General features: G+C 45.6%; 1 protein-coding gene across 3 annotated transcripts in view; it reads left to right on the forward strand.

Moving 5' to 3' along the window:
* The first annotated feature begins 1,576 nt into the window (after positions 1-1,576).
* l(2)k09022 (HEAT repeat containing 1 homolog l(2)k09022) overlaps positions 1,577-12,034 on the forward strand; it is a 107,384-nt gene continuing 96,926 nt past the window's right edge. The window contains exons 1-7 of one of the 3 annotated variants that reach the window (XM_055069069.1): positions 1,577-2,082; positions 2,996-3,164; positions 4,618-4,834; positions 6,206-6,347; positions 6,912-7,013; positions 8,627-8,881; positions 10,812-10,912. In XM_055069069.1, coding sequence (XP_054925044.1) covers positions 3,020-3,164; positions 4,618-4,834; positions 6,206-6,347; positions 6,912-7,013; positions 8,627-8,881; positions 10,812-10,912 — 962 coding nt within the window. In that variant the 5' untranslated portion in view covers positions 1,577-2,082; positions 2,996-3,019. Of the gene's footprint in view, positions 2,083-2,112; positions 2,180-2,995; positions 3,165-4,617; positions 4,835-6,205; positions 6,348-6,911; positions 7,014-8,626; positions 8,882-10,811; positions 10,913-12,034 lie in introns of those variants that run through there. The other 2 variants (XM_055069070.1, XM_055069071.2) reach the window with 2 other exon arrangements.

Raw genomic sequence — 12,034 nt, forward strand, 5'->3', positions numbered from 1 at the left:
GTGTGTTGTATGCTCAGTTACATTAAGAACTAATTCATCGGCACAGCAGTTCAATTCACAAACTGTTTCCGTTCCCGCGAAGTGTGTGGTATGCTCAACGACACTAATGAACAATGCATCAGCACGACGTAATGCTTTTCCATTAAAGTCATCCGAGAAAACGTCTCACATCCAAACGTGTCCCCCTGCGACTATCAGAATTTAATATGAAACCGCAGCAAAAAAAAAAAAAAAAAAAACCAAGGAAAGCAACAAACTCGCATCGGCACGGCAGTCGAATTCATAAACTGTTTCCGTTCCCGCGAATCTCCAGAAGTGCGCTCTATGCTGACCTTGCTCAACGGCACTAATGAACAATGCATCGGCACGATGTAATGCTTTGCCACTAAAGTCATCCGAGAAGACACCTCATTTCCAAACGTATCCCCCTGCGACTATAAAAATTTAATATGCTACCGTCGCAACAAAATAGCAACAAACTCACCTTGGACACGGCTTCTTCGCCTTGCCGGCCACGCATTCTGTCGATTGTGTTGCCAGATCGGCTAGGGACGAACGGAGCTAACAACTTATTTCTTCCCCGTAGTACCTAGGCGAAGAGAAATCTCAAGGACCAAAAGTCCCCATATTTCTCTCTCGCAACCACTGCTCTCAAGGACCGAAAGTCCCCACATTTCTCTTTCGCGACCACTGCTCCTGGCCCATGCGCAGAAAGAGCGGAGAAAACCAATTATGATGTGCTCGTCCAGGCTCAGCGTTCAAGAAATGAATGCGGGCAAGAGAGATGACGATTAATTGTTGTGGGACCAGATACGACCCAAAGGGTGTAAACTATTTGTAAGAATGTAAGGTGGCACCCTTTGTAATTTAAATGTGGATCTCAAAGCCCATGCGTTAGCTCGTTGAATGCGACGAAAACAATTTCGGGAGCTGAAGACACACCATAGAAGTCGGCATAATTATGTCGGTAGTAGCGAAAGGCTTTGATCTCGCCGCCGTGCTACGCGATTGGACGATAACTTTAGCGCGCCTCCTGGTGTGGTCCAAGAGCAGCTCGCACACTACGCGCGCATCGTACCCCGTTCTCAAACGGAGCGCACGCATAGGTTTCACTTGATTTGCCCGTGTACTTTACCGCGTCCCCGTCATTGCGAAATTCCGTTTCTGGCTGCTCGGCCAGCTCGTCGGCGTGGCGAGTGAGGGAAATGGAATAGAACCAGGCTCTTTGCTGCTAGTTCAACCAAAGGGAAAGAGAAAGCAGTGAAAGGCTATGATGCGGCCGCATAATACTACAACACGCCGCGTCGGGCGCGCACATTTTTATATTTTTCACTTGGACCAAACCAGGGGCCTCTGCAGGCAGTTGGCGCTACTTTGAGAAAATCCAGGGCATATCCAGCGGTTTTATGCTATGGTTTTATGTCGGTATGGTTTTGAACGCCACCTATTTGTTCCTTTCAAAATATGTTGTTCTTTTCTTTCCTTTTTAAATATAAATGGTGTCCAGAACTTGACGTCTATGGCGTATTTATGGCTCCCGCAGTCGCGTCCGGCGCATTCAACCAGAAAAAGCATAGCCTTTAAGATCCGCAACTTAAATTTAGAGGGCTAGCCGGCGGCATGTTTCAAGCTAATACAATGGTTATTCATAGACTGCTTTCCCACCTCAAGAAGCAGTTATGCATGTCAACAGGTACTAAACCTTGCGCTTTACACTAGCACTTAAGCTACTGTTTCATTTTCTGCGGGCAGCGGTTTGAAAGGATGAATGTTATGAGCATCCCCTTTGAAACAGGGCGGTGGGTTGCGCTATCAAGCTCTTGCTATTATACTGTCTAATGTCCTACCTAGGTTAAACAACAAAAAAGAAAAATACACTATGAACTACCTCATCCAAATTTTCTAATCCCCCATTTCGAACTGCGCTTTTGTACGTCTCTGTCTCCGTTTGAGACACTAGTAATGCGACCTCTTACGTTCGTTTCTGAAACCTGCTAAAACATGTCGGCGTACACAAGCGTCCCACGTGTGTAGTTCGGTCCACGGGTAAGTCGGTCTTATATGTTCTCTGTTTCGTTTACAGTAAGTGCACTGTAGTTCGATCGCGCATGATAAATCGCGCCGTCTTGAGCTCTGTGTAGTATGTTTCCCTCGTTTATCCCTTCTGCGACGTAGAAAGGTGTGTTTCGTAGTTTCGATCTAGCTTTCGCTGATGGTGGTAGCGTCAGTAGCGTTGTGCAATTTTTGTGCCTTCCTGGGTGGGATAAATGCTGAAATGTGACTAGGCGATGCATACAGACCTCTGTAATTATTTGCGAAAGGCAACCGAGGCCCTGCTTTGGTCGAAATTAAAGACTACAGTACGACTGTTTTATTAGCTGTCACGTTATAGTTACCACGGTGGTTTGATCTTTGATCACATACCCAGCAGTTTACACCGTAAAATCGCATTAAAATTTGCTGATGGCTCCGGGCAACACGAAAAGCTATAGTGTGTAAAACGCAATGTCGCCGTGCTTTTGTATCGTCGGGATTTTTGTATGCAAGCATGTGCGGGATCAATTAATGCATGTTCTAAATTCTTTCGCTATCCGTAATGCGTTTATAGTTCGTGATTGTTTGAGAATTTCTGCCTAGACGTTGAGCGGGAAGAGCTGCCCTTCACGTCGAAGCATGTTTTGCCAGCTGTCGATGTTAGTGAATGTGGAAATGCGATAAAGTGTGTTGTCAAGTTTAATTATTTTCGTCTCACTGCGATCGCATCGTGCTGCTTCAGAAACCGTTTCTCTTGCCGGAGTTGTTCGAGTGACTGTTCGCGTTCATACCCCCTTGTGTCGGTCTCATGTTGCTACTTTATACGCCTTCGAATTACAGTGAAATAAACCTATGAGAAACAATGCTTCTGTTCTGGTGTGATGCTATTGTTGCCAGTGACACATCATACGTAGCCCACTTTACGACGCGTCTGTTTGCCTTTCCTCGTCTGATGGTGCAGGCAACCCACGAGTAAGGACCCGTCATGGCGCAGACGTCGCTTATACGGCAGCTGCAGAAGCTAGCGGCACCACAAACGTCGCTGCTCAAGGAGACGAAAACTCGCGTCTCCTTCCTCTTCGACCCGCGAGAGGCGGCTGCCCTTGACGTCGACACTGCGTATGCCATAGGTAACCTTAATTGTCCCTTGTTCTCATATTTACATTGCTAGAACTAAGTCTCAACAACTGTAGCAGCAGCAGCAGCAGCAGCAGCAGCAGCAGCAGCAGCAGTAGTAGTAGTAGTAGTAGTAGTAGTAGTAGTAGTAGTAGTAGTAGTAGTAGTAGTGGTGGTGGTGGTGGTGGTGGTGGTGGTGGTGGTAGACAGTTTGAAATGTTGGCTTTGAGGCATGAGGTGGTCTTGATAAACGCCATCAGTGGATCTGGGCCAAATTCCATGATGTGTGTAATAAAGGTGTCGCACGGGACACTTTCGATTAAGATCTAATTTCTCAATCATGATTGCCTTTGACACAGGCAATCTTGATTGGCACAGGCTGAGGAAAGGAACCAACGGCAATTGGAAAATTTGATCCAGATTGGCCTCGATTACGATACAGAGTGTCCGGTGTGACTGGGGTGTGAGAGAGAGGGAGCAAATTTATTGACAAAATCAGAAACGTGGTCCAGGTGGGCTGGCGGCCTGGCACATGTTCATGGTCGTACGGCTGTGCTTTCGCAGATTGTGAGCATTGCCAGGGAAGCTTTCATGTGTTGGGCTTTTGGGGCATTCCCGTTTCCCGTGAATGCTGCGTCTGAAGTGTGGAGCCAGTAGCAAGTGCGTCATAACTGTGTCACAAAGATAGTGTCTTGCAGTGTCGTGCTAACAATAGGTGGTGGGTGAAACATGGCATTTTGTCAGAGTTCTCCTAGTGTTTCTTGACAGTGTATCTGAGAAAAAGTGCGAGTGTTGTCAGGGCTCATTGAGAAGTGAGTTATAGAGCTTGCTTTTCACCCTTGCCTGGTTGCTATGTGGTTTTGCATGGTAGGATGTACTATCACAGGAATTGGGGAGAAAATTAAGTAAAAAGTACCTACAACACTTTGAGAATGTTCCGGAAATAAAAGAGAAGGTGCGTGGCCCTTCTTGAAACAACTTATGGAAAAGCAGTTGGTACTTCTCTTTTCCCCACAAACGATATCTTACTGAATCACATTGCATCGTGACACACTTATTAACTGGCAGGCTATGAGGAAACCCATAGCGGGGGGAACTCCAGAATAATTTCAACTGCTTGGGGTTATTTTAACGTATTCTATTTGCATCACAATGCGGCTGCTGCAATCGGGCATCGAACCTGCAACTTTGTGCTCCAGCAGCTGAGAGCCTTGGCCAATGAGCCGCCACTGCGGTGGGTTCCACATGTCGGCTGATGGGGACGGCCACCTCTTTTGCCTGCACTGAATCTGATGACCGCTCTGTTCATCTTCACTGCATCACGCTCTGCATCTTCTCTGTACAGCGCTAAAAGCCTCTCGTAGGAGTTCTGTGCAGCAAGCTGTACGTGTTGTTCATGCGGTCACGCAAACAGCTTGGATGTACCAGAGCTGTCTAATGTCAACCTGCACTGCTGGGTTCTTCCAGGCACGACAGGGTTAGAGGAGTTGTCAACGCTCAATGAGGCCTTCTCGAGCTTCGAGGAGAACCTTTTCTCGGAGAACGCCAAGTTCTTCGAGCGGGCTGTCAAGAGCCGCGAGGAGAACGCCATCCTCGATGGCCAGATTGAGGACTTCCTGCTCCATCTGTCACCTCACTTCCTGCTGCGGCCAGCTCACAAAGCCCTTGAGTGGCTGGTGTACAGGTGAGACAGTGGCATACCTGCCAACTCTCCTGGGTATTTTTGTATCATTACTGAATTTGTGCTTGTTCTATCATATTATGAATTTTGCATCAGGTTCTTGAAAAATAAATTATGTTTGCAAAAAGGGTTCAGTCATCATTTTTGGAACCTTTTGTGGAAGGCAGTATGATGGTGAAAGTACGAGGTAGGTGTGACTGCTTTCAGCAAGTTTAAGAAGACAAGTTCCTGAACAGGCCAAATTGGTAACAGCAATGTGACTGTGACCTGAAAACAATGTGTTACTTCTCAGTATTCGTTGTTAAAAGTTTTCTGCTGCTTGTGTGCTCCCTCTAAAAACGAGTCATTGTTAATAAAGTGTAAGGTATCAAAAAAAAATTTGTGGGTGTGGAGGGCAAGCTTTAAAATGGAATGTGCAATAAACCCCTTGTCACCTCTGTAGGATCTTCAAGAATTTTGCAGTGCACAAGCTGGCAAGTATGCAATAGTTTTGATGTGTTGACTCTGCCTCGGATGGCTGGGTCACCGAGTCAGTGACAGAATGGCACATCTTGTTCTCATTGCATCTGGATTTGAAATTCTTTAACAAAGCTGCAAAGGGAAAGCAGCATTTTGTATTGTTCACTTCAGAGCTGCCTGTGTCACATAGCTTTCTGTGCTGGTTCTTTCTTAGCCTAAATTTGAATTTTTCTTTCTCTGTGCACATATCTTCAGTTGCCCATATCCTACCCTCTCTCTTTTTTTTTTTTTGCATGTCTGCGAGTAGTGCGCTACGCACCAGTTGCAAATTATGGGCTTGTTTCTTTCTGTGCCATTTTACTTTTTTCTTGCTTGTATTTGGTTACGGCCCTACCCCTCTCTAATGTATTGTATGCCCATAGGGACAATAATTAATTAAATATTTAATCACTCTTGGATTATCCGACTGAGCAGGCAAGCTCAGTAGTAGTCCAGCTTAAATATCTGAACTGCTTTCAGCATAAAACTTGGGCAGAACGTGCGCAATTCAGAGTTCATTATGCTGCATGCACTGTGCAAACTTCTCTATCAGCTTTTTGATCTCAACTAGTTGATAGAAATTCCGCCGTGGTTGCTCAATGGCTAAGGTGTTGGGCTGCTGAGCACGTGGTCACGGGATCGAATCCCGGCCACGGTGGCCGCATTTCGATGGGGGCGAAATGCGAAAACTCCCGTGTACTTAGATTTAGGTGCACGTTAAAGAACCCCAGGTGGTCGAAATTTGTGGAGTCCTCCACTACGGCGTGCCTCATGTGCAGAAAGTGGTTTTGGCATGTAAAACCCCATAGTTCAGTTCAGTTGATAGAAAAAAAAAAAAGAACATTACTCCTTCGGGGGCCCCTCTTCAACTCGCAGGTTCCACGTGCACGAATACAACGTGGACGCACTGCTGCGTTGCATTCTGCCGTTCCACGAAACGCGCGTCTTTGCCCGTGCCCTGCAGCTGCTTGACCTGTCAAGCAATACCTCCAAGTGGCACTGGCTCCACTTCCTTCAGGTGTGTCACGCTCTGTGGCTAGGGATAAATGGAACTTGTACCAAGCGTTGTCAGGGCCGTGTTTGATTAGTTTTTCAGTTCATTTTGTACATGTGTCTGTGTGTAAATCGCTCTTCCCCTTGTTTAATTTTGTACACGGTAACCTAATGCAAAAGGAATTACATGGTGAACTGTCGATCTTTTACATCCCAAAGGTCGTCAAAGCGGAGCTGTAGGTGAACCATAGCTGGATATTACGAACATTTCCCGGCGCTCTGCGTGCCTTTTTTTCCTTTTCTGAATGCTGCTAAACCTTTTCCTTAAAATGTAATGTGGGTGGGGAAGAGCACCAATGGGAAGAAAATTCATTTAGTTAGTTTCGACCCTCTGGGTTCTTGAGTTTGTGTAAATCAGGAGTACATGTGCGTTGTTATTAAAAAAATTTTTTTTTCGCTACTGTGTGCCTAAACAGCGTTACCTTCAGACATTAAGCCCAGATCAATCACTCAGTCAATTAATGAATCAATCAATTCTTACGATAGGCTAGTTAGTAGAATTCTACTGAATGCAACTGTTTGCCTCTAGAAACCCGGCCTGTCCTTAACGAAGACGGCCCTGGTGACACAGTGCACTCGAGACCCAGGCACACTCAAGTTTGTGTGCGAAGTTCTTGTTGCCATGGGAAAGGTGAGAGGAGTCTACAAAAAAGTTGAATGACAGAGTGTAGATTGTTATAATGTTTCGTCATTATATGTCGGCTGATTTTATTAACCTTCAATATTTAATGCAGTAGTACTTCATGAAAGCCTTTACATTGATGGTTATCATTATTCTTGAATTGTTACTATCAGTGGATTACAGTGCATCTTAAAAGCAAATGGTTATAGATATGTTTGTAGAGCATGGCAGGCGGTAGTATAAGTGTGAGGACGAATTGTTTGGCAGCTCAACATGCTTGAAGATTGAAACTTAATGTGTTTTATAGCAATGCTGAAAATGCAGAACTCAAACAATGCCTTGATAGAAAGTAACAGCTGAAAGCATTGGAAGTTTGAAAGCAAGCGGAGTTTTGCAGGAAACCAGAGTGCATAGATCACATGCTGTCTTGATGGCAAGTTATTGATCTGGTCATAGGCAACCATACCTTGTCAAAAAAACAACTTGAACTTGATATATTAAAGGGCCCCTTACCAGGTTTGGGCATGTTTAATAAATGAACAGTGTATACATGGCGCATTAACAATCATATCTGCAAAGTATGATGGTGCTGCATGCTGGGAAAACAGCTGAAATTTCAAAGCAAATGACTCGCTCCTTCACTCTCGAGGCAACACGCTCCCTCCCAGCCAGAGAGCCACGGTCATTTGCACTCATTCCTATCTGCCATGTGTGTTTCCTCGTGACTAATCATCCAATGCGAAATGCGCATCGCTGCACGAAAGCAGGCTGGGCTTGTATTGCAGTATATCCCTCAGCTCCGTTATAGCACAACAGAGAAGGAACACCACTTGGGAGCACTACTAGAAGGAGACGGAGAGCATGTCCTCATTGACAGTGATGCTCGCCTCCTGGCGGCATGATAGCAGCACAATTCCATCTGTCTCCTCCAATGACGAGGCGATTTGAAAAATTTGTTTGGCAAAACGTTTCCTAGATGGTGCTTTAGAGCTTCTAGTATATAGCCAAAATTTGCAGTGGGGCCTGGTGAAGGGCCCATTAAGGTACAGCTGCTACTTTTTGCTGTTGGCAACTTTTATCATATAATCCCTATGGTCAAGTTCATGAACATTGTCCCTATGAACATCCCTATGAACTTCATGAACATTGTCACCCATTGGATAGCTAGAGGGGAATCTGTGATCAGATGGCAGATGCGTTGAGAATAGTGTTGTGGTCCAAAATCTGCACCAGCAGTTGCTCTGGGATGTGCAGTAGCGTGTAAATTACGGACAGACTTGACTTGCAAGTTTAGCTTTGACAACCGATCCTTGCCTCTGTTGTCATCGTTCGAGTGTTGCATTCATTTACGGGCAAAAGCTTGCCCAATCAAGAGCTAGATTCTTTATTTGCTCTCTCTGGTAGCGATTCTGCTTCTTGAAAGAAAAAAAGAAAACATCATTCACCTTGATTACGGCACGAGGCTACAAAGGAGACTCACCCCAGTTTCCTTTGTAGCGGCGTGCTGCAGTCCAAGGGAACAATGTCTTTTCCTTTCTCCATCTTTTTGAGCTTCCGCAAAACTGATTTGCCCGATTCTGCTTCTTAACTGTCGTTACGTTGGGACAATGCGCCTTTCACAGGTGCACTCGGAGAACGCCGTGGCACTACGTCCTGCCATTGGCCTGTACGCATCCACAGTTCTGGGCACGCTGGAGGCGATGAAGAAAATCACGGACCAGACCGTGGCAATGATGCTTCCCTACATTCTCAAGGGCCTGGCATCATCAGTCACTCCCGACCACCGCGCCGCCACCTACCTCGTGGTCGGCCAGCTGGCCCGGCGCTCGGTTCTGAACCGAGAATTTGCACAGGAGCTGCTCGTCCGCGTTGCCAAGGTGAGCAGATGGCCTCACCTGGCTTTAGCTTCTCTACAGGCAAATTGGACTGTACAGAGGAAGGAAGCCAGAGAAAGCTGAAACTGTTTCACTATTATTTTCACAGTTTTCAATGGCAGGGGTTTGGATATTGCTAAAAAGAAAATAAAGAGAAGGGCAACGTTCTAAGTGATCAGAGGCATAAGCCCATGTCACCGCTTGCTTGTGCTTGAAAGATTCTTGGAACCTATAACTTCAAGGGTGCTTAAGCTCGACCTTTAAGAGTGGAATGCGAGATTTCAACGGTCCCTGACTGCTTGCCACGCTTCCCGGCAACTGCAGCTTTCTTGGGGATGCGCGGAGGCGAGCGTGGTGGGGTTGCTTCAAGTAACTGAGCGGGCCGCGCCGCTCACAAAAAGGGTTTGTGTCTGAGTTTCTGCATAACAGAATTATGTTTTCTCATATATTCAAATTAAACTCTGATGCTATCATATCTGTAGGTTGTGTTCAGGTCATACTTTACGATTTTTCCATGCATTTTACTTTGAGGAAATCAATTAGTTTAGTAACACATCTGTGCCACGCTGAGGGTCTGCGTGGTTGTGGTTCGGAATGATTTTTCGCCAAGCGACGTCTGACGCCGACATCGGATATATCGCGACATGAGTCCCTTAACACTAGCGCATTAATATGCAGCACAGTTCATTGTCAAAGTTAACACTGAATTAGTATTTCGGGGCTTATTGCAACTTAGCCTTGAAACGAAAGCCTTGGCAATAATGATTTTTTACCATTGTCGATCTACCTATCACGTCACAATATGCCCTTTTTGTCTTTTCTCTGGGAAGTTGATAATCAGGTTGTGTTGGTTTGAATATATTGTAATTAGCTGCTCACTTTAAAGGGACCCTGAAATACTTTTTTTTTAATGTAGGAAGAAAACGTTGCCGATCCGTTAATGAGGCTTCTATGAACATGGGAGCCAAATATTATTGTGCTGCAGGCAGCAGGGAATTTACCATTTTGTATCAAAAAGAGCGAAACATTGCTTGCGCTCGCTTGCGCACCGTCATCATGTAGCATCATCGCAAGCAGCTGGCCTTACAACGGCTATTGGCTGATTTCGTGATTGGGAGAACATTATCACTAATACAATTATTGCTCGTTTGCATTAAATAAATGAAGAATATGTACCATACTTACTCGTGTCTAACGTGCACCTATTTTCCGAGAAAATGGGTCCAAAAATTGCCTGCGTGCTACAATCGAATACAAAATCAAAGCCGAGTTTGCAGCGTTGGCAACAGCGTACAGTCAAAACCTTTAGGAGCTCTTGTAGCTATGAATTGTACTAGATGAATTGTAACTTCCAGGTGACGCTTGGGCCGAATCATTGGTAATAGCAACTTTATTTAGAGCACTTGCAGCCTTTTTTTATTTTCAGTTTCCAAGCCATTGTGCATATTGGGTAACTGCGTAAGCTATAGAAAGTCATGAAACGGTGTCTGCAAAATGTGCATGCCGGAGGACCCCTTGTATCTTCGTCGACCTCCTCTTGGCTCTTGACTTCGTGAGCCGCACTAAGACGTCAACCATTGATAAATTGAACATGGTCCTCCAGCCCCATATGGCAGGTATTATGAAAAGACTGTCTTCAGTGGCGACATGCATTTGTAAATGTGGGTGCTACCGACAGGTGATTTCACATGGATGGCACACTGAATCAGCTTTTTAAACATTAAAACCGGTAAGAGAAATGTGGCAAACTAGGACGCTAACACGCGTGACGCTTCGGAAACTAAACGAGACTGGTGCTTCAGAGCGCAATAGCTGGGAAAACGTAACAAGCAGGAACTTGTCATCAAGGTTCTACAGTAGCTAGTGCTAGCACGACAAATCCCTTGTTAGACCTTTTGGTTACGTAAGCCCGGTTCTCATTTTCCCTTTCCAGAGTCTGAAACCTCTGAGCAACTCAGGCGCAAGCCTCTCAGGCGGCCTTCTGTGCCTGCTGGTGCTGATGACCCTGCAAGGCATCGAGGAGTTGCCCAAAGCGTGAGTGATGGAAGTGACCTCTTCCTTTCTAGTGATTAAACAGGAGTACTGAGAAGTGGCTGTCCCCTACTTAAGAGTGCATGAGTTCATGCTCTCCATTTAAACAGTGTTTGCTTTGAGGGTGTCTGTCTCTTTGAAGATTTGATGCTCATCGGCCACATATGCGACTAATCATCTTTGTCATATAGTAACTCGTATTGCCATACAGTTAGTGCAAATGTGACACGAGCCAACATGAAGGGGACTTGGCAGGTTCTTCTTGTGTCATTTCTGTAATACCTCTACAACACTTTTACCAACTAGCCTACCAATCGACTCCACTCAAATGTCATCTACAAATATGACAAAATAAACTCGCAGTCTTGTATTATAATGTATATATCATAATTGTATTGTAAACGTAAGGTGTTTTCATTTTTTTGTGTTATAACATGCGGTGAAGTCAGTTCCCAGGCATCCGAGCTGTGCAGGCAACTCAAATGTTTTGGTGTTTACTACAGCGAACGTATACTCAGATGCATTTCTGGGGATGTAGGTTAGCAAAGAGGCATGAGGGCAGAAAGGTGCAGAAGGAGGCTGAAGGGGGAGGGGGAAGGGTTGCTATTGCCTGAAGCAGTTTAATGGCACTCTTTGCAGCCACAATGGTAGCCTATGTAGGGCCTGGCCTACTGCACTGTCCAGAATTCTGCTTTAAGCTCATGAATATGATCACAGTCATCATCATCATCATCATCAGCCTAGTTACGCCCACTGTAGGGCAAAGGCCTCTCCCATACTTCTCCAACTACCCCGGTCATGTACTAATTGTGGCCATGTTGTCCCTGCAAACGTCTTAATGTCATCCGCCCACCTAACTTTCTGCCGCCCCCTGCTACGCTTCCCTTCCCTTGGAATGCAGTCCGTAACTCTTAGTGACCATCGGTTATCTTCCCTCCTCATTACATGTCCGGCCCATGCCCATTTCTTTTTCTTGATTTCAACTAAGATGTCGTTTACCCGCGTTTGTTGCCGAACCCAATCTGCTCTTTTCTTATCCCTTAACGTTACACCCATCATTCTTCTTTCCATAGCTCATTGCGTCGTCCTCAATTTCAGCAGAACCCTTTTCGTAAGCCTCCAGGT

The sequence above is a fragment of the Dermacentor andersoni genome, chromosome 9 (genome assembly GCF_023375885.2).
Source record: "Dermacentor andersoni chromosome 9, qqDerAnde1_hic_scaffold, whole genome shotgun sequence".
NCBI lineage: Eukaryota > Metazoa > Arthropoda > Arachnida > Ixodida > Ixodidae > Dermacentor > Dermacentor andersoni.